At 44.0% G+C, this 23,295-nt stretch overlaps 1 protein-coding gene across 1 annotated transcript in view; it reads right to left on the bottom strand.

Moving 5' to 3' along the window:
* Window positions 1-23,295, bottom strand: part of RXRA (retinoid X receptor alpha) — a 289,592-nt gene that overhangs the window by 77,275 nt on the left and 189,022 nt on the right. The window contains exon 2 of the mRNA XM_036751476.1: window positions 8,346-8,611. Within this exon, the coding sequence (XP_036607371.1) occupies window positions 8,346-8,611 (266 nt within the window). The remainder of the gene's footprint in view (window positions 1-8,345; window positions 8,612-23,295) is intronic.

Raw genomic sequence — 23,295 nt, 5'->3', positions numbered from 1 at the left:
CTATTTCAGAGTCAAGTAAACTGAGGCCCCTCTAGAAAGGTTAAGTGATTTGCCCAAGGTCACACAAATAGTAAGTCACAGAGCCAAGATCTGAACCCAAGCTCCTCCAATTCTAAATCCAGGTCTCCTTCCATGCACTGGACTCACAGAGTTTGAGGATGGTGGTCCAAGTTCAGCTAGTGGATGACTTTGAGAAAGCCATATAACCCCTCATGCGGGCTTCAGCGTCTTAATCTATAAAACAAGTGATGGACTAGGTAACCTCTAAAGCCAACCTTCTACCTCTAAATCTATGATCCTTCTTCCACTAAACGGTATATATCCAATCTTGTGGATGTCAAAGGTCCCTTCCATCTTTGAATTCAATGATTCTATGATGCCCAGTCCAGAGTTCTTTCTACTATAGGGACTTTGGGGAACATCAAAGCAATTGGCTTAATGTACCTCTAAGACCACTGAGACTCAGAAAGGGTAAGCCTCCCAGTTAGTTAGCAGCAGATGAAGGGCTCCTAGCTCTCCCTTTGGTGTTCCTTCCCCCTCTTTCAGGAGATCTTTCAATGCCCCCCTCCTTCCCTGGGCTTGCTCCCAGAGCATGAGTAGAAAAGCCCTTTTAGAGTGAGCATTTCTGCCCTCCTCTCTCCATCTCACTCCAGCTGCTTCCTAAGAAGCCTTTGCTGAGGCAGCTGGCGATAGAGCCATAGGGACCGTGGAGGAAGGTCTTTCTCTGCAGTCCCTGGCCACCATCCCCCTCATCCTCCTGGCCTCCCTCTGCCTCAGCAGGGTTTCCATAGCTAACGAAGCATAGCTGGATCACAAGAGGCATCGCCAGGTGATTCACAGCACCTTCAGCCAGCACCATCCGTGCTGGTTCAGCCCCTACAATCGCCACTGCTCCCACCTGACTCTCCTCCCAGAACCCTGGTGGAGGGGCCAGGTGCAGGGAAGGAAAGAACTCTTTCTGGTCCTCACTCACTCTTCGTTCCCAAAAGAGAACTCACTGTACAGAAACATGCAGAGTGTCAAAGCTGAAAGGGACCTTGGCTTCCCTCTATTTCCAACCTGATGTTTTACAGGTGAAAGCATGGAAGCCCAGGCAGGGGAAGGCCTATGCCAAAGGCTCAGGGGTGACTTAATAGGGTCTTTACAGTTTCCCACCATGCTGTGCCTCATATGCAACACTCATCTCCCATCTCTGTGCCCTTCATTCACTAGCCCCTAAACCTATAATGTTCTCCCTCTTTCAGCCCCTGGCTTCCTTCCAGCTCAGCTCAAGATCCATCTTCTCCATGAAGCCTTTCCTGATCTCCCCAGTGGCTAGAGCCCTCCCTCCCCGGATCACCTCCTACTCATCCTGTCTGCATTCTATATACTTGTATATCTGCAGCATATGTTGTCTAGAACAGAAACTCCTTGAAGGCATGGAGAATTTCGCTTCTATTTTAGTATCCGGGGCAGTCAGCACAGTGCCTGGCACAAAGCAGATGAATAACCTACACTCGATTGAGTGATTCACTATCAACCCATCCACCAATCAATCGACAAACACTTAAGCACATGTTCATGTTACAGAAGAATAAGCTAAGACTCAGAGCAGTAGTGTCTTGTCCTCCTGGAGCTCACTTACCTGCTAGGAGGGGGACACAAGCATGATAACTGTAATGCACAGTAGGACATAAGCAATCAGAGATGCAAACCAACCCTGACAGCAACACCTCCCAGGGTTCTTGGGAGGATCAGGTGGGACAGAAAACCCTAAAGCACTAAATAACTACTACTACCACTACCACTACTACTACTACTAATACTGCCACCACCACCACCACCACCACTACTACAACTACTACTGTCACCACCACCACTACCACTACTGTTGCTATTAAGAGTCCATGGAAGGTGTCTCTTTGACCAAACACTGGGCTTAAAAATCAGGAGTTAAATACTAATTTTGCTTTCCGTTCCTGACAACTTCTGTAATCTCAAGCAAAGACTTCAGAAAAGGTCCCTTTCACTTTTCCTTAAGTGCAGAACAAATGGCTTCTCTTGACTCTCTCCTGGGGGCCCATGGGCAGCCCTCCCTTTTGAAGGCTCCCTCATCTCTTCTTCCTACCTCCCTGCCAGGGATGTCCCTAATGCTCTCAGACAGGGGACAGATGGCTAAGTCCATTAAGGCTGCATATCTTCCCAGCCTCTGTCAGGAAGATAACTTGTGCCAGACCACGAGAGAGGGATGGGTGAAGTCCCCATACCACCAGCACCACAGCCTAAAGATGGATTCGTAGGATAGCTAAGGAGGGGAGGGTGGTCGGATTCAATTTCCCCTTTCATATCCCTGGGCATTGATTTCAGTTCCCTGCCTGGAGTCCGTGTGACTTCCTGAAATAACCAGGGCTAGTAATTAAACCCTTGACTAATTCAAACCCCACCCTATCCCTAATCCTCCAGCTTTGCCTGCCTGCCTCCTTCTCTCTAACTTTCTCCCTCCCGACCTTTTCTCTGCTCTTCTATAGGTGATCTATGTCACACAATATCGCATCACTTGGGTAAGGCAAATCTCTTGCTTTGGGGGCTTTTGTGTCCTCACAGCCCATTACAGCATCTTGCACAAAGAAAGTACTGAAAAATGCTCACTGGAGAGAGAGGTAAAAGACAAAATATATTGGAGGATCTTAACCTTTTTTGTGTCACGGACACCTTTGGCAATCTAGTGAAGCCTATGGTTCCCTTCTCAAAATAATATCTTTAAATACATAAAATAAAATGCATAGGGTTATAATGAAAATCAACTATACTGAAATGTAGTTACAAAAAATAAGTTTCTAGGTTAAGAAAAACAAAAATTTCATATTATGAAGCCTTGAAATAGAAAACTTCTATTTTAAATGCTTCTGCTTAAATAAAATAAATATGGCTAAGATAAGAAGAGAAAGTGTTGGGGGGAGGGGTATGATAAAAGTCTGAAAGCCCAGATATAGAAGGAATTGAGCCAAATGCATGAGACTAAGAGGTAAGGGATAGGTAAGAGATTAGAGGATAGAAATACTTTTCAAAGAAAAAATTGTAAATGACCAACCAACAAGTGAAATAAGTGTGTATTGAACATTATCAATTCATTCCAATCTAGAAAGAGATAGTGGAAAGTAGTGGAAAAGGAAACAGACTGGGAGAATAGAACATGAGAGATCCAGTCATAGGTTCCTCATGAACTTGCTAAGTGAATGAACACACCCCTTCCCTCCTCTTATCTCCTCTCCTCTCTTCTCCTCTCCTCTCCTCTCTTTAGCTTTCCCTTCTGAAAACAATGAAGCAGCAAGACTAAATGATTTCTACGGTCCCACCCATTGCTGACATTTGATAATTCTATGAATGAGAAGAGGGACTAGAGCAGGCCTTGCAGAAAACAGCAGAAGTCAGTGAATCTCACAGGTTTGGACAACTCTGGGCTTGTGGTGGTGGTAGTGGTGGTTCAGCAAGAATCCCTCTCCTCACTCCACCCATCGGGAACCCCGGGTTTCCAGGGGTAAAATTCTACAGAAACCTTGAAACTTGGCTTGGCTCACAAAGGGCAGGAATGATGCAGGGTGAAAAGGGAAAGAGAAGATTTGATTAGGGTTGGGTTGGCCCCTTGACTCACCTGCCATAGGCTGAACTGGAAACTATGGGTGCGATGAGGAAGATACGGAAAGGCAAAAAAAAAAAAAAAAAAAAGCGCTTCTCTCTAATCTCAATCTCCTACCTTATCCCCTAGGCCCAGCCTGGGAGGGAGGGGTCTCCCTTATTCAGTCTGAAAACAGGCCCAGGGAGTATGACTAAGCAGAAGGAATGTTGTCTGGTTCCTGGGGCCAAGGTAAGGGGTTGAGCCTGCTGTATGAAGGATCTCGTTCTGTCTAAGAACCCCCAGGGCTGGACTTGACCATCCTGGTCTGGCTCCCATGCCCTTCTGTGTGTGCAATTCTGCAGCTTATAAGAGCAGAAGAAGGTAGCCAGGGGCTAGTCAGTGAGGAGGACCATTTGGAGTAGGGAACCAACGAAGGGTCCAACCACACTGATGTCCTATGAAACACAAGCTCTTTGAGGACAAAGACTGTTTTGTCCTTGTCTTTCTACCCCTACAACCTTGCGTAGTGCCTGGCACATAATAGGAGTTTAATAAATGTTTAATGAACTAAACTGAATGTCCCTGTACAAGGAAGATTTGTCCCTCATCCACTCACAGGCCTGCCAGGCCCAGGTCCCTTAACTCTAGCTCCCCTGGCTAATTCATGGACCCCTCAGATTCATATTACAGAGAAAGCCCTAGCAGATTTTTGGAACAAGAATGAGAATCATCATAATCACATTTACATAGTGTTTTAGGAGTTTGGAGAACACTTTCCTCAGAGCCCACTGGCCAAGCCCAGGTCTCAGGACTCTAACTCCAGAGTTCTTTCCACTCCCTCCCAGACTTTAAAATGATGTCAGAGGCCATCTGATACAACCCCAACACAGTCACCCCCTCTAAAGCATCTCTGCTTTGATACATCTAGTGATAGGGACCTTACTACCACACAAAGCAGTCCACTCCATTACTGATTAATACTTGTGCTTAGAAAGCTTTTCCTTACTTGAAATCTGTTTTGCTGCCTAAAGAAGAATACTGGAATAAAGGTAATGAGCTTTCAGCGAAACAGGGGCAACAAATTCCACTTGTCCATCAGACAACACCCATAGGAAGTCAAACTACTAAGGAGTGTGTCCATATGTCAAATGAATGTAAGCTTCTACATGTATACCCAAAGGTCAGCAGACTATCAGCTTCTGGAGGGCAAGAACGATTTCTTTCATTTTTCCCTTTATAACACTAGCACCTCACTCATAAAAAGTTCTTAATAGCACATTGAATAGAGTTCCAGGCCTGGAATCAGGAAGACCTGAGTTAAAATCCAGCCTCAGACTGGCTGTGCGACCCTGTTTGCCTCAGTTTTCTCATCTGTAAAATGAGCTGGAGAAAGAAATGGCAAACTACTCCAGAATCTTTGCCAAGAAAACCCCAAATGGGGTATGAAGAGTTGGACACAACCAAAAACAACTATACAACAAACAATACATGCATGATTGTATGTAGACGCACACATATATATGTATGTGTGTGAATAAAATTGTAGTAAACCATAAAATAGGTTTGTTCACTCAGGCAAACACCCAGCTGCCCTCCTAGGGACTCCCCCCATCTTTCGCCCCACTGAGGGCATGACTCTCACAACCATCCCGGTCATGGGGCCAAAGTAAAGAAGCAATGAATCAGAAAGGAGAGAGCCAGCAGGTGTCTTGACTCCAACAGATCCCAAGGAACCAATAAATAAAATCCTGGTGGCAAATTTCTTAATCTGCCCTTCTGCTAAGTAGGTAGCATTCAGCCCGTGGAGAACAGGTGGCAGGGCAGGACAGAAAGGCGGCCAGGAGGGGCTATTTTTAATGAGTTCATGCCCAGGATGGCTGTAGGTTTGACATAATCTCCAATCAGCACCTCTCCCTCTGTGCCACCCGCTGCTGAGGGGCAGCAGTGCAGAAGGGAAGAGGGGAAAGAGGGTAGGAAAACAAGGCTGACCGCCACCTGGCAGCAAGACAATGGGAGCCAGGCCCAGTCTTTGCTCACTGCGAAGCCAAGGACCCCAGCCAGGGAGGAGCCTGTTGATAAAGGGCCGGCCCTTCAAAGCCAGCCAAGCAAGGGTATTTTCTTCTGGGCTTGGGAACAGGAGGGGGGGTATGGGAGGAAGAGAGCCAAGCAGGAGATGAATCAGCGTATTGCCTAACAGCTGCTTACCTCTCCATAGGATCCCTGTTTCCCACCCCTCAAAGCTCACACTGGGCTGAAGGGGGTGGGGGCAGGGAGGGGAGGAACAAAGTGTGGTATATGGCTGGATTTATCCTAATTCAAATCCTACAATCTATTTATGGGTGCTGTGTGGTGAAGTAGAAAGATTTTGGAGTCAAGTACTCTAAGGTTCAAATTCTCACTACCCTAGGAGCATTTATTAATCACCTGCTGTGGACCGAGCAGAGGACCTAGGGGCAGTTAGGTGGCACAATATAAAAAACATCTGGCCTGGAGTCAGGAAGACCTGAGTTCAAATTCTGCCTCAGACACTTAATAGTTGTATGACTCTGGACAAGTCACTTAACCCTATTTGCCTCAGTTTCCTCATCTGTAAAATGAGCTGGAGAAGGAAATGGCAAACCACTCTACTATTTTTGCCAAGAAAATCCCAAATGGGGTCATGAAGAGTCAGAGACAGCTAAAACAAATGAACATGCACCAGGCATTAAGCTATTTGTGTGACCTTGGGCAAGTCACTCTCCTGTCCTCAATTTCATAACTGTAAAATTAGAGGCTTAGATTAGATCATCTCTAAGGAACTTAAAAAGGGTTCAGCAGTTCTAAATCTAAATCAGGAGTTCTATCCCTTTGGCAATTTGGTGAAGCCTATGGGCCCCCCTTCATAAAGTTTTTAAATCCATAAAATCCGTAGGACTACAAAGGAAACTAATTATACCGGGTGTCCCAAAAATCTTAGTGCATAAGTTATTAAAGCTCTCACAAGGAGATAGCACGGAATGTGAACCCTCCATTCTACTTACTCTAATTCTTAATTCTAAGCTACTGAAGCACAAAGCTGCAGTAAGACTTTTGGGACACACTACTGAAAGGCAGACATCAAAATATTTATAACACACACACACACACACACACATATGTTCACAGACCCCAAGTTTAGAACCCCTGTTCAAAATGCTATGATTCTAATTTTCTCAGTGTGGACAGCAAAGTCTTGGAGGACAGAAGTCCAAATCCTGGGAAAGTCTATGAACCAGTACCAGGATTTCCCTGGAGAAGAGCTTCCCATTTGGACGTGCGAGCTATTTGATGGGATCGTGGAACCTCAGAGGTAGCAAAGACCTAAGAAATCGTCTAGTCCCATCCCCTCATGTTAGAGAGATTAATGAAGTACAGAGAAAGGAGGTGACCCTCCTAAGGCCACCGTGAACAACAGCGGAAGATCTGGAACTAGAACTGAGGGCTCATTCCGTGGTACAGATTTCAGATTTTGGAATCTGCTCACACTTCCAGCCTTAGGTGCAGTTTCAACAGAGTACCACCAAGAGTGAAGAGAAGGACTTCCAGCTCCTTTCAGGAGTCTGGATATTACCTGACTTTCCCTAAGGGTCCCAAGGGTTCCAGGTCATATTCTGTCTAATTATACAAATCATCCTCAGCTTAGGGGTGCACCCATCTCCCATTAGTGCTGATGGCAGCACTGGGGAAAAGGGCAGGTGGTGGGAGAGGTCCTAAGAAGACAGAAAGCTAAGCCTTCTGCCAATTAAGAAGCAATCCGCCAGATGTTTGCCAAATTCTGATTAGTGTATGGGCCCTGAAGTGAGCTACAAATCATCATTATTCCTTAGTAACTGCTGAGCGAAGAAATGAGCCTAGGAACCCACCCCCTTACCCTCCCCACCCTGGAGCTGTACTCTTCCCCATCCATTCTTCTGCTCCTGAGACTTCTGTGCTCATACCCACAGTGGGAGAGGGAGTGGGCAGTAAAAGTCACAGCACAGCAGAAAGAGGGTCAAAACAGTTTGAACTCTGGCTCTCTCACACCTACTGCCTTCTGTGACCTCGGGCAAGTCATGTAATATCTCAGGACCTCCATTCCTGATCTGTAAAACGAAAGGGTTGGGCTTGCTGGTCATTAAGGTTCCTTCTCAGTTCCATAAGCTCCTTGAGGGCAAGGTCTAGGTTCATGGAATCTGCTTTGGACAGACCCTGGCAACATCTAATGGAGACAGTGGCCAGCTGCAGTGCATGATGATAGTAACAGAGGTATGCAGGAGGGTTAGGCACTATGGTTAAAGCATGGGGGTCATGAAATTGAACTTATAGATCTGATCCCCCAAATGGGTCAATCAGCTTGCCTCCATTTCTCAGACACAGATTAAGTCCTAACGCTGACCATGGACTGACCCCTCATCTTGGCCTACAGAATGATCCCCAACCCTGGCCATATACCGACTCCAACTTCAACCACAAAATGAAGCCTAACCCAAGTTACAGACTAGTCCCTGACCATAAAGCTATCAGTATATCTTGATCCAAAAATAACCCCAAAAATGGACAAGGTAAAAACTAAGGTTGGTTCAATGAGCCATTGCTGAAAATGCAGCCCAGTAGTAGATTGACATCATCTTTGAACACAGAAGAGACCATGTTATCTTCATCCTCCATAGTATCACTATTTTCAATGTTAGATTCACCATTCATAAAATTTTAATACCCAACCAACAGCAGCTACCTTTTTTTGGCTACTCACCTGGGGGCTGCCTGTCCCAAATCCAAGGGTGGGAGTTGTGGGGACAGACATTGAGTGAGGCCCCATGGGGGAGCTGATGACAGAGAACGGGGGGCCCATGCCATTGATGGGGGAGCTGAGAGTGCTGATGGGTGAGTGCAGCTGGCTAGATGAGCCAAGCGATGAACCAAGGCCCGGGCCAATGGACGGGTGCAGGGAGGGTGCCGCCATGGACCCTCTGCCAGTGGGGGAATTCAGGGATGTGGAATTGACCTGGGTGGAAAAATCTGCAAGACAAAAACAAAAGAAAAGCAATGGTTACAAAAAATTGACATTCACTTGCAAGGCTTCCTCTGAAGTTTTCTAACAGAAAAGGCCCCTCCATCTCCTCTGGCTCTCCTGTACTGGGACAAATCATCCCCGAGACTGGTACTAGCAAACTACCAGAGCTTCCGGAAATTAAAGTCCCAACAGGGCTGGACAGTTCACAGCACTGTACACTCTTGCCTTAACTACACCCTATCCAGCACACCCTGGTCTCTGGACCAAAATGATCATATCCCTGGAGTACCCTGTGGTCTTTCTTTTCCATAGGGTTTCACACTTTTTTGAGTTCACAGCCAAGCACCTTGGAAAAATAATATTCACCTCTGGTATCTGTCATCTGATGTGCTCCTAAGAAGCCAGCCTGAGATCCTCACCCAGACAAGCCAAAGTTATAATCTGGAAGCATCCAGTCTCTCCTAAGTCTAGGATGTCAAAGGGCTTAAGAAGAAATCTGTTCATCCTCACCACAGTGTCCCTCCCTCAGAGTCAAGGGAGCTAATTTTCCTTTTTTTCTCCATTCCCCACAGAGGAAAACTTAAGGGTCAAAGAAGGTTCTAAGTCTCATTCCAGGTCACACAGAAATGCAGCTGGGAGCTAAGAACAGACATTTCTGTTCTGTTAGGGTCTAAGCAAAGGCTTCTTCATGGTTTTTTCAGGGAGGGGAGCAGAGAAGGAAACATAATACATGATATGCATGATGTCCAATGGGTATGTCTTAAAATCATGGCATGCCACCCCTCACCAGAGAAAACCAACTGTTATAGGGGAGGGAAGGGGGGAGGAGGAGTACATATTAAACATAATATACAGTCCATGAGAGAATTTGCGGCCAGTGGGGAGAGTGGGCGTTTCTAGATGTTGGATTGAAGTGGGACATATTTGATGTACAAGCGAGTTTGCATTCTGGGAGCTGAGAGTCCTGTTTTCAGATGTGGTATGCAGGGGCAAGTAACACGCGTGTGGGAGTCATGCTAAAATGGCAAGAGGGGACTGCCGTGTTTGTGCACAAGCAGATTGGAGGAAGGGTACTGCAGAGCAAGGAGGCTCAGGTGTGGGAGTATGACCTCCCACTTGTTCAGTGCCTTTCATCTTGAGGATTTCAAAGCATCTGGCAAACACTAATTATGTTTCCCCACCCCTGTGACTTGAGCAGAGAGTAACCTCACCAGGAGGCAGGCATACTAGAGAGTAAACAAATTGCCCACATCCCGATTAGAAGTCTATCATGAATGTGAGAAGCATGATGGCGGACTAGACATTTTCTGTGATCCCCACAACTTCTCACATTCCTTTGGGAAGAGTGCCCAAAGGTAGGGTATGATACTCTATATGGGCAGAGAATGAGAAAGGGAGAGAAAGAAAGAGAGAGAGAGAGAGAGAGAGACAGAGAGAGAGAGAGAGACAGAGAGACAGAGAGAGACAGAGAGACAGAGACAGAGACACAGAGACAGACAGAGAGAGACAGAGAAACAGAAAGAGACAGTGGCCAGTTCTAGTTGGGTTCCCAGTGGGACAGCTCCCAGTCCTACTCACAGAGGTTATTTGTCCTTCGTTCTGAAAAAAGACCATGACATCAGGGAGGTGATGCCATGACATGCAAGTGAATTAGATTTAAGTGAGGGAGGGCTGTGCAAAGTCACCAGCCTCACTCTCTCCTCCAGGGCCCTCAGGGTCCAAGCGGCAAGATATAGATCAAGATGACTAGAGATAGCCCAGGATGCAGTGGGAGACTCTATTGGGGCAAAGGCTTCCTGCAGACAGATGATGGGTACCTGAGTTGTATCTTAAAGCAAAAGAGGGACTCTGAGGCAGAAGAGGTAAAGAGGTATTTACAGGTGTTAGGGGCAGCCCAGGACAAAGGAACAGAGAAAGATATCTTGGGGTGTACAGGCTAGATTTTTTTTCTTAAGGACCTTGCCTTAAGCTCAAATCACTCTGGCTGTTATTGATTGGCCAACAAGAGGTCCCAGCACAAGTCCCATTTGGTCACTGTTTGGGCCCTGAGTGGCTCAGAGTAAATGTAAATGGCAATTGTTTCTGTTTTGGTCAGAAATCCTGAAGGTCTTCCCCTCCCAGACTGATTTGTTTTTTTACCTGTAACAGAGGCCATTCTCTGTCTCGTTTCATACCTAGCCTTAATCAATGAATGGGCATAGCTTCAGTCAAACTGAGACCTGGGAGAGACCTTAGCTTAAAAAGGTCAACGTCTCCCACTGCATCCAGGGTCATCTCCAGTTGTCCTGATACTGATCTGAGCCCAGGTGGCTCTGGAGCAGAGAGTGAGGCTGGTGATTCTGCAGAGCCCTCCCTCACTTAAATCCAATTCACTTGCATGTCATGGTATCACCTTCCTGATGTCATGGTCCTCTTCAAGAATGAAAGACAGACAACAACAACTTCTCAAACTTCCCCAAAACAAAAATTATGCGCCAGATTAAGCAAATCTAGCTGTCCCACAGTCTAAGACACACAGAAACCAAAATCCCCCAAACCTATGAACTGATGCTTACTGACCCTGAGCTCAATCAGCACCCCTCACCCACCTCCCACACTATTAGTAGTGAGGGTACATTACCAGACTCAAGGATGGAACACATGTTCACAACAAAACCCATCCCCAAACCTAAGTCCTGTCTCCTTCCTTCCAGTGCCATGGAGACCCCGTTCCAGGCTGTGGAAATGAGGCCAACCCCCTGGCATCAGCAGGGCAAAACTCTGAACTGATTATGCCAGGGCAAACAACCCCATGGCATCAGCTCTCTGAACAACGTGTGCCAGGCTACAGACTAGAGGGGACAGGACACCATTTTGTGTGTCTGTGGGGAATTGGCGGGGAGGGGGAAGGGGGACTCTGTGCAGCATTCCACTAAGGCTGAGGGGAAAAGCATAACCTCCACTTGAGGCCAGTTGTGACCCTATGAAAGTCACTTAGGACAGAAACTTAGACTGGTGAACCATCTCAGTGTGGGAGAAGACAGTGAGAGATCCAGCATGCAAGGAAACCACCATCAGAAGGGATCATAAGAAAGTAAATAGGGGAAAATGAGAGGGGAAAGATGACTGAAATTGCCAAAGATTCCAGAAAGAAGAAAACTCAAAGACTTTGAACATAAGCAGATAAATCAATAGAGGAAACATTAACAGCAGAAGGAAATATGTCCTCCAGTTCCAAGATAAAAGCAGGAAAGAAACATGAATTAAAAAATGGAACTCCAAAGGAAAAGGGGTAAAAAAGAGAGAGAAAGGTATCAGGAATGAGGGGAAGAGAGCCAGTGGGAACAGGACCACCTTCAAAAAATTAAAGATAAGGCAACTGAAGAAACATAGTTCTTTGTTTACAGAAGAGAGGAAAAATCACATCTGGAAAAAAATCCCACTATTAGAGATGGATGGAAGAAAATGTGAACCTAAGTCCCATAACTTCAAGTGTGAATGGATTAAACAATACAATAAAACAAAAAAGAACGATGCATTGGATAACAGAACTCTATAATCTGTTGCTTACAAGAAACACATTTTAAAAATAAAAACAACACAAAATAAACCTGAGGAAATGGGGGGAGGGGAATTACTACACATCAGGTAAATCCAAAAAATCAGGAGTTGCTATCATGTTAACTGACAAAGCAAAACAAAACCAGATAAATAAGGAACCATATTATGCTGAAAGGATCCATAGACCATAGAATCATAGAATCAATAGAAGCACTAAACTGATAATCAACAAATCAATATGAGTAATAAGCCTATAACCGCTAAATAACTTAGCATCCAAATTGATAAAGGAAACACCTGAGCTACCAAAAAAACATAAATAGTAACACAATGGTGACAGTAGACTTCAATATCCTTTTCTAAGTTTTAGACAAGTCTAACAGAGAGATAAACAAAATAGAAAGTATGGAACTGAACAAATTGCTGCAGAAACTAGTGTTGAGAGACTACGAAAATCTTTGTATGAGACAAATATAGACTTAGTACCAAAACCAGAGAAAAATAATATACAGAAAACAATAGGCCAGTATCATTCATTAACATTGACTCAAAAATTGAACACAAAATCCTGCCAAACAGACCACAGAGATTTATACAATAAATCATTCATTATGACCAAGTGGGATTTATACCAAAAGTTTAAGGATGGTTCAGCATTAGGAAAACAATCAAAATAATTAGTCCTTTAAAAAACAAAATATCCAAGATCACATGACCATCTCAATGGATGCAGAAAAAGCCTTTGACAAAATACAATACTCTTTTATGCTAAAATTTCTACAAAGTATAGCATAGAAAGACCTTTGTTCTTATATCATAAAAAACCATCTATCTAAAACCAAAAGCAAGCATCATATGCAATGAGGTTACATTAGAACCTTTTTCAAAAAGATATGAGAGTGAAGCAAGGATGCCTACTCTAATATAATTCCATATAGTTATCAAAATACTAGCAACAGCAGTAAGTCAAGAGAATGAAATCAAAAGGCATAAAGACAGATAAAGAGGAAATAGAACTATTCCTTGTCGGCAGATGGTATGATAGTTTACTTGGAAAATCCTAAAGAATCAGCAAAGATAATGAGACAGCTAATTGTTTGAGCAAATTTGCAGGATACAAAATAAATCCTCAAAAATCAATAGCATTTCAATATAATAATGACAAAACACAAGAAGCAATAATAGAAAGGGAAATCCCATTCCAAATGACTACAAAATGCATAATATACCTGAGGAGTGACCTACCAAAGTACATAAAAGACTTAAATAGATTACTCCTTAAAGAAATAAACAACTTAAATAGCTAGGGGAATATTCAGTGTTCATGGGTAGGTCAGGTCAGTATAATAAATATAATGCTATCAAAATTAATTTATACTTTTGATGCTATACAATCAAATTACCAAGCGGATATTTATACAATTTGATGAAATAATAACAAAATTCATTTGGTAAAACAAAATATCTAGAATATCCAGGAAAATGATAAAAAGAAATATGGATAAAGAGGGAATAGTACCATCCAGAACTCAAACTATATGTCAGCAATAATAAAAACTATGTAGCATTGGTTTAAAAATAGAGAGATAAATCAGTGGGACAGTCTAGAAAGAGGAGAATCTGAAACAATAGAACTCAATATTACCCAGTGTTTGATAATGTAGAACAAATTACCTAGGAAAAAACTCATTATTTAGTTAAAAAAAAACTTCTGGGAAAACTGGAAAAGATTTTGGAACAAATTAGGCCTAGATCAACACCTTATACTATATTCTACACTACATTCTAAATGGATATGTGGCCTTGATATTAAAGATCATACTATTAAAAAATTAAAAGGAAAAAAACCCCATATACCTCTCACAGCTACAGGTAGGAGATATATTCTTAGCAAACAAGAGATAAAGGCAAGTACAAAAGACAAAATAAAGAACTTTAATTACTTGAAATGGAAAAGCTTCTGCACAGAGAAAAGTGATGCACCTAGAATGAGAAGTGAAGGAGTCACATGGGGAAAAAAATCTGTCAAATTTCTCTGGTATATATGTATATGTACATATGTAACACATGTACACATATGTGTGGAGATATACACATAAACACATGAGACTAATAGCTATTCCCCAATAGATAACTTTGATCACTTATCAAAAGAAGAACTGCAAAGTATTCACAACCGCATGAAGGAATGCTCCAAATCATAATAATAGGAGAAATACAAATCAAAACAATCTCGTTTCACCTCCTATCTCACAAAATGACAAAGGTAACAAAAAATGGCAATAATCAGTGCTGGATGGGGTTGTGGAATAAGAGGCACACTACTTATTGCTGGTGGAGCTGTGAAATGGTACAATCATTTTAGAAAGCAATTTGGAATTATGCAAATAAAGTGACTAAAATGTCCATACCCTTTGAACTAAAGACTCCATTATTGATCTTAAAGGAAGCAATCAATAAGAAGAAAGTTGCCATAAACCCCAAAATATTCGTAGGAGCAATTTTTATTATAGCAAGAATTGGAAACAAAGTAGATACATCAACTGGAGAATGTCTAAACAAACTGTGATACATGAATGGAATGGAATAGTACTGAGTTATAAGAAAGGATGTGTGTGATGAATATAGAGAAGTATGCAAAGAGCTATGTGAACTGATAAAGAATAAAGTAAGCAAAGCCAAGAAAACAAACACAATAACTACAACAATGGAAGTGGAAAAACAACTACATACCCCAAAAAAGTAAATGAAACAAAATTATAAAGATCAGTCAGGACTCAACTGAAAAGAACACCCCCAACTTTGTGGATGTGGGAGGTCCACAGGTGTTACATATCGCATAGGTTTTTCAGATTTTTTCCATCAGTAGTGCTGATTTTTTTCCTTCCTAAAGAAATACTATTTGTTATATGGAATGATTATCTGGGTGCAGGAAGGGGGGGATACTGGGGATAACTATGATGATATGAGACAACATATCAATCAAAAACAATTTTTAAAAAGAAATATATCATGAAAATTAACACATAAAAAGTCAGGTCCCTAAAAATATTAGCTGTCTACATGAAGATGGGGATTCACATTATACAACTCTTATTATGGCCAGGTTTATGCAACATTCAGTCCTCTTCTTCTCCCCTGATTCCTCATGCACCCTGTCTTCTGGTCATTTTCTCATTAACTCCAATCTCCCCACTTACAAGGAAGTAGGGCTGGGCAGGACAGGGGCAAAGAAAGAGGCAAATAAAAGGGTGTGACACTTCACTATGCAATATGACAATTTCCAAGTGGCTCAAAATTGACTTCAATCTTGGCTAAAACAAGGTCATCTGATAACCACCAGTGTTCCCGAACATTCTCTCTACAACCCCTCACTCCTACTTTCTCTCTGAAACCATCACTGCAAACTAGTGAGAGTAGCTACTATGAGGCAGACAAGTATGCCAAATTCTAAATAAATTGCAATCAAACTTTGAATTATCATAAGTAGTTAAAAAAAGGAAACCAGCCCATTTCATGAAAGCAGAATTTCACAAAAACCTTGAATTTATGTGACTTTATGGTTCACATGAGAGATGGAGGTACCTGCTGAGAAAGCATAAAATTCTAACCCAGCTCTATTAGCCATTATTAATTGTATGAAAACAGTGGTCAACCAAGTTCTAGAAGCTGGGAGTGTGGAGACAGGAAATCTCCAAGAATGGAGGAAATCCTTACATTAAGAAGGCAGGGATAGAATTACAAAAGGCTAAAAGAAGAAGAAATAGGCATGTGTTATAAAGTACTATAACCACCAACAGTACACAGCTGGTGCAATACAATGCTCAATATGTCACATGTATGGCTACTATCTTGCTACAACCTTAAGCCCTCCCTCACCAATTTTTCCAGTGTACTTAGGGGATTTTCTCCATAGGGTTGTATGTCTGATTTTACAATTCAAAGCAATGGAAAATCATAGATTCTTTCTATAAATTAGCTTTATATACATTGCTATCAAAAGACAGAAATGGGGTAAAAGGAGGGAGCACTTTATGTGTGTATATGTGTGTGTAGGGATGTATATGTATATGTTATAGTATATGGCATATGTACGTGTATGGCATAGGTGTGGATGCAGATGCAGAAGCAGATGTGGATGTGGCTGTATATGTGTTCCCTAGGCAGGGAAAGAGGCATATGTGTCTATGTATGCATTCCCATTTAAGCTATATTGAAGAAGACTTGAGGGCATGGCTAGGTATCTGTACTCTGAGGATGGGCAGCTAGGTGGTGCAGTGCATAGAGGCAGGAAGACTCATCTTCCTGAGTTCAAATCCAGCATCAGTCACTTACTAGCTCTGTGACCCTGGCCAAGTCACTTAAATCTGTTTGCCTCAATTTCCTCATCTGTAAAATGAGCTGGGGAAGAAAATGACAAATGACTCCAGTTATCTCTGCCAAGAAAACCCCAAATGAGGTCACAAAGAGTAAAAAACTCTGGGCACTCACCCAGTGAGATTTCCATTCCTAGTTAAGATCACTCAGCTTGGGATTATGAATATGACAGGACCCTATTTTTCTTCCCATTCCCTGAGTAGGTCATTCAACCTCTGAGTCTCATTTTCCTTTTCGGTAAAATGAGAGTCTAGAAGACAATCTCTACGATCTACCACTGTGGGATTCTGGGCCTGCTCAGCCATGGGTCAATATCCAGGCTCTTAACACAAAAGGGTCAGTGAAAAGAAGAGGATGTCCTGAGTATAGTAAATGGGTCCATTCCCCCGTTCTCATCCGCATTCTTGGTCTCTTCCATTGTACCACTGGGAACGGAACTAGGGCTATACTCACACCTCTGGGACTTGGCTGAGAACAGCTCTCCAAAGGGAAGACGTCCCTCCTCTCTTCTCCTCCCCATTCTCCACCTCCTCTTCCTCTTCCCTTAGGGAACTTAGTGGAGCCAGGGGAACGAAGGGCGGAGGAGATTCAGAGAGAGATATATAAATAGGCTCCAAAACAGTGAAGAGAGGATGGGGAATCATTCCTGGCATTGCTTCCAGATCCTATCCCCATTACCTTCAAGGAAGCTTCTAAGGGCCCTTTAAACAGCAGTAATAACAGCTGCTGCACTATGCACTCAAGAGGGTTTTCAGCTACATGCTCCAGGTCAGCCTGGCCAAGAATCTTGAGAGGGTGTTATTTTCTGTAGGGGTTGAGAGAGGAAGAAATGCATAGAGGAAGGAGGTTTTTTAAGTAATAAAATGCCAACTAGTAAATTTGTACCTCAGCGGGGGAAAAATTGAATCACTCCCTTCTGCACTTTATTTTCAGGATTGAAGAGGTCCTGATTGGCCACAGAGCAGAAACCAGAGCTCAGGCTCCCTCCTGGATTGGTCTGTTAGTTCCCCGTCACCCCCCTCCCCAATCAGCAGGAAGGAGAGGAGAAGGTGGGGCAGGCACCCAGCACATCAGCCAGTCCGGAAGGAAGAAGCTAGTCCCACTCCCCATAGCCCCAGCATCCCAAGTTGGGGGAGGTAGACCAGGGTTTAAGACGGAGCCCATTTAGCAATGCCAGTCTCCCTCATCCCCAACCAGCGCCTGTCTTGACTACACCCAGTCTGCTTCTGAGAAATGTGTCATGACAGAAAACTTAGAAAAATGAACAGACCAGCAACAAAAAACAACTTGGGGGAGGAAGGAGCTAGAGGAAGACGTTAAAAGAAGGGAGAGGCAGTGGGGGACAGGAGGACAGGGAAAATAGAAGAGGAGAGAAAAGAAAGAGGAAAAGAGGATTGTCACAAGATCACAGAATTTTCTTGGCATGGCTGAAAGAGCACTAGGTCTCAAGTCAGAGGACCTTGGTTTGAATTCTGTGTTTGATGCTTACTACCCTGAGAAAAATCACTTAAATTCCCTGAGCCTCACTGTAAAATGAGAGGACTGGATGAGATAGCCTCTGAGATCCCTTTTAGTTCTAGAGCTAGGATCCTAAATCACGCACCTTAGACATCTTCTAGGCCAGTCCCCTCATGGTACAGGTGCAGATCTGAGACCCGGAGGTAAGGGAGTAATTTGCCCGATTTATTGGCAGAGTCTGAACTAGACCCTGGTCCAGTGTTCTTTCTCCTATCATGTGCAGTTCTAAACCCAGTCAGGTGGTCACAGCCACAATTTTATCTCCAACTTAAAGGCACATCTATGAGAAAAGTCCATCCACCGTCCCTCTCCAGAATGAGCAGATGCAGCCAATGGATGGTCGAGGAGTATGCTTCCTAGGACCTGCCAAGCCACAGGGTAGGGTGGGCAAGGGCTTAAGCCAGAACTGTTCCCCAAATTCCTGGGCCCTGTGTGCCCCTGCCACCCACTCCCACGAAGCTGTAACTCTGGAGGACAGGAGTCAGGGCAGCTCCATCTCTGGTCAGGCATGCATTAGATAGATAGAGGAGAAGAGAACAGGCCAGGGCTCCTCCACTGTGGGGGCTAGAGAGCCCCAAACACTCTTCAGAGAAGATCACCATGGCTACCCTCACAAGATCCTGCCCACGCTCTGGTACCTCCAGCTCAGGCCCTGGCATCCCCATCCCCCGGTACCCCCCCTTCCCACACCCTTGGCCCCACCGCCCACTAGGCTCATCCTGTTTACACACAACTTCCATAACAGACACATTCTGTAGCGCTGCAAGGCGACAGTCTGGCAGCTTATTCTAGAGCAAGTCTGGAGAGAGGTACTTTCTGGCCAGGAAAGGAACCGGGGTGGGGAAGAGGAAGGAAGTCCTCCAATTAAAAGGAAAAACCTCAGTGTGCTTCCTCCACGTGCATGCTGGCTGTGGTTTTTTAAGGAGGTTTATCAGTTCCCACTCCTCTGGTAGTTATGCAGTAATAAGGGGCTATTCTAATATATATACATGCACACACACATATACACATATATAATATGTACATATGCAGATATGTATCTACATGCACACATGTATATCGAATAAATACACATGTACTTATCATAATAGCATTTTGGACTCCCAGCCGATCCCCAAACGCCTCACCTAAGAAAGACTTCGTTCTTTGCTTCTGATCTAGGGTCTGCTGTGAGCCCCAGGTATTGGGGGGCAGAAGATGCAGTCAGATCATGGCACTTCTCATTTCTTGGATGTAAGAGTGGCGCTGCTGGATCTTGCCTTCCTTAAGCTGTCCTATTCCTCCAAGTTCTGTAGCTGTTTCCCTCGGTCATCTCCCCATCCCTCACAGAATCTAGAGCTAGAAGAAACTCCAGGTTGTCGTCTACTCCAACCAGTACCCCAAAAAAATACAGAGTATTCCAAATGTCGGAGTGCAGTTTTAAGCCACTAAAGCTTCTGACTGCACTAAAACTTTTGGGACACCCTGTACGTTTTGCAAGTGGTCATCCAGTATCTTCCTGAAGTCTTTCAGTGAGGGAGGAAGAATCCCCCAAAAGCCCATTTCACTTTTGAACAGCCCAATTCTTAGTTTTTCCTAACACTAAACCTGAATTTGTCTTTTGGGGCCAAACAGAATAAATCTAATTCTTTTATATGGCAGCCCCTCAAAAACTTGAAGATTGTTATGTTTTCCAAGTCTTCTCTCCAAGCTAAATGTGCCCATTCTTCAACCAATACCCATACAACATGGCCTTAAGACCCTTCACTAACCTGGCTGCCTTCCTCTGGATACCCTCCAGCCTCCTCTCAGTGTCATTCTTAAACTGTGGTGCCCAGAACTAAACACAATAGTCCAGAAGGAGCTTGACTAGGACAGAATACTTCTTATTTCTGGAAACTAAGGCTCTTTCTTCTCTGGAAGACAAGTCTCCTACCATAGTCCATTGCAGAATCTTACCAAGCTTTCATTACACTAAAACTCTCATCAATTTTTTTTTTCAAATAAACTGCTATCTAACCATGCCTTCCCCACCCTTTCTTAGTGATGCTGAATTCTTTGAATGCATGTGTATGACTTTACATTTATCTATACAGTATTATTATTAGATTCAGCCCAGTTCTCTAGCTTGTAAAGATCTTTTGAGATTCTAACTCTGTCATCCAAGGTACTAGCAATCCTAACCCAGCTTTATGTCTTCTTTGAGGTTCAGGCCTGTAGTAACATCTACCTGTACTGGCGGGGATCCTGAAGGAAAACAGCCTAACCTCAAGCTGGGGGTAGTTATGTAAGTCTTCACAAATGACCTCGGGAGCACCAGACAGGGTCCCCTAAGTCTCTATTCCAATTATCTGACCTGGTCAGACATTCTGCCATTAAAGATCATCATTCCTTTGGGTCTTGAAAATTTTTCAACCTCTAAGAATCCTCTATCAAAACGCAGGCAATACTAGCAACGTAGAGCTGATATCTGAATGAGCCAACAGTGACACAAGAGAGCGTCTCCTTACTCATTTTACTCTTGCCCTTCCATAGATCTCTGCTGTCTCCAAGAAATCAGAGCTACACCAATTGGTGGCAGATAGGCCAAGAACAGACACAGACTTCCCCAATGTCCTATCCTCCTTGCTCAGCCCCCATTGAAAGGCTGTGTGGTTTCCTTCAAGTCTCACCACACCCTGTGTTAACCCTTTGAGCCCTATGACAGGAAACCAGGGTTTAGTTTTATTGAGCTGGCGCTAAAGCTGGTAAGGGGGAGCCCCTATCAACTCTCTTCCGTACCGTTCTGTCCTCCCCTCCCCCTTATCTCAAGGGAGAGATGGTGGTGGTGGGGAGGGGAAGATGAGAGGACAGGAAATACCAGTTCTGAGCTCGTCTGCCAATCTTGGTTGGGAAGGTGGGGGAAGGGGTATGCCCCTCCTATGCCTTCATTACATGACACGGTGAGGCCACCAGCTCTTCTAGGGTGATAATCACTGAACCACTTGGCTTGTACAGGTCCTATCACACCTTGGCTTCTTGCATCAACTGCCTTAGACCCCAAAGTGGGCTTTGTAGCCCAGATAGGAGCCATGTGCAATCAATCCTCAGAAGAGCCAACTATAAACATACAAAGGGCCTGCTCTTGTGTTCATTGCCCAGTCTCTTTCTAGTTCTATGTCCTGTTACCTTTGGGTACACCATTTTCCGTACTAGCCCTACCTATCATAGGACAGAAATATTCCATTGCAAGACTGTCTCAATTCAGAGAATCTTCAAGTCAAAGATGTTCAGAATTGGGAAGAACCTTAGAAATAACCTAGTCCAGCCCCCTTATTTTACAAATGGGAACTTAAGCCCAGAAAGGGTAAGGACCTGGTCAGTCCAGGTCATACAGCTACTAGAAGCTAAGTCTTAAGCTTTCCATTGCATTGCTTTCAATTCAATTTGAGCATCAACTAAGTTCTGAAGCTCTGGAAGGGAGACAAGACATAGAGAAGGAAGAATCTTCATTCTGTAAAGGCCACAGTCTTGTTGGAGAGATGGGATTCACACATAGAGAACAGCTGAGTAACAATATAGGCAAATGAGAGGGGCTCACAGCAAGACAAGATTGCAGTGTGCAATCAAGGAAGGCTTCATGGAAGAAATGGGATTTGAAGTGGACCGTGGTGGAGGAGGGTGGGTGGGGGGGGGGCCAGAGGGAGGGAGAGGGAGGGAGAGAGACGGAGAGAGAGACAGAGAGATAGAGAGAGAGGGACAGAGAGAGAGAGAGGAGAGATAGAGAGAGAGAGGGACAGAGAGAGAGACAGAGACAGAGATGGAAAATATTCACAGTGATGTGCTTCTGAAAAGGTCCCATGCAGAAGGCAGCACCTTAAGGTAAGCCCTTGCAGGGGACCAGGGATTCCAAGAGGCTGATCTGAGGAAGAAGAACACCACAGGAGTGGGGGATGACCTCAACAAAAGCAAGGAGAAGGGCATGAAGTGTGTAAATAAGAGTGATGTGAAATCCCTATAGAAAGCTAGATGGGAGTCAGGCTGTGAAGGGCTTTAATTGCCAGAGAGAGAAGTCTGCATTTCTCCTAAGGGCAATAGGAAGTTTCCTGAGCAGGGAAGAGACTCAGGAGGACTGGTACTTCAGAAACATCAGTCTAACAACTATATGATGGACAGATTAGGAAAGGGAGAGGATGGAGGTAAGGAGACCAATCAGAAGGCTAGCACATGAAGGACTGAACTAAGATGGTGAGGGTGGCGGCCTTGTGAATAGAAAGAAGGTGACATCTGTCATTGAATCAGATTGAATTAAAAGAATATGAGCAAAGTCACGCCAATAAGATAGAGTATGTGGTATGGGAAATCATGACCAGGTCCCATTGTAATAAAGGGTATTATATTGAGAACAGTAGGAGATACAGTGGGAGAAATAAGTTAAAGCTATATTGTAGACAGTTTCAAGTACATATTAGGCTCTGTTTCCTTTTTTTCTAGGTTGGAGGAGGATGCTAATAATAACCCCAACTTCCATTTCTATGGCATTTTAAAGTTTACGAAACATTTTGCTCACAACATACCTATGAAGTACAGAAAGTATTATTCTCCCCTTGTCACAGGTGAGGAAAGCGAGGTTAAGTGACTTGCCCAAGGTCACAAAATGAGGGGGCATCTGAGCCAGGATTCTAAGCCACGTATCCCGGCTCCCAACCCAACATTCATTCTAATACCCTAAACTGCCCAAAGCCTGTGGAATGACTTTTGGCCAGATGATTTCAGTCATTGTTTGGGTATGATCTAACCTGGTGCAGAGGTGAGAAGCTGCCATCCTCACATCTGCACCATCAGGAAGTGAAACCATCCTATTGGGCAGAACAGGAGTATCCTTGAGGTATCCCCAGTTGGTTTTACACTGCCACCCTACCACCACCCCCCAACCCATCCACCCACTTCTTCCGGATAGGACGCTTCCCTCTCTTGGCAGGAGACAGAAGTGGCCGTTGTGGTACAGGGCTGCGGCCCAGCAGGGTTCACTGGAAACTCAGCAGGGAAGCCAAGAATACTGCCTAAATCTGCCTGGGGAATCAGGAAAGAGACCAACTCTGAGAATGAGACTGAGTGGAAAGTCCCCAAAGAATATAACTGTCTACAGCCTTCTGAAGAGATGTTTTTAAAAATTCTCATCATGAAATGGACTCAAGAGATTCATATCTGAGGGCCAGGCTAGTTTGAATCAACAAACATTTATTAAACACCTATTATGCATGACCCAGGCACTGGGTTAGGTATTGGGCACACA

The sequence above is a fragment of the Trichosurus vulpecula genome, chromosome 3, assembly GCF_011100635.1.
Source record: "Trichosurus vulpecula isolate mTriVul1 chromosome 3, mTriVul1.pri, whole genome shotgun sequence".
NCBI lineage: Eukaryota > Metazoa > Chordata > Mammalia > Diprotodontia > Phalangeridae > Trichosurus > Trichosurus vulpecula.
Note: the sequence above shows the minus strand (reverse complement) of the source record. Positions and strands in the feature narration are given on the sequence as shown.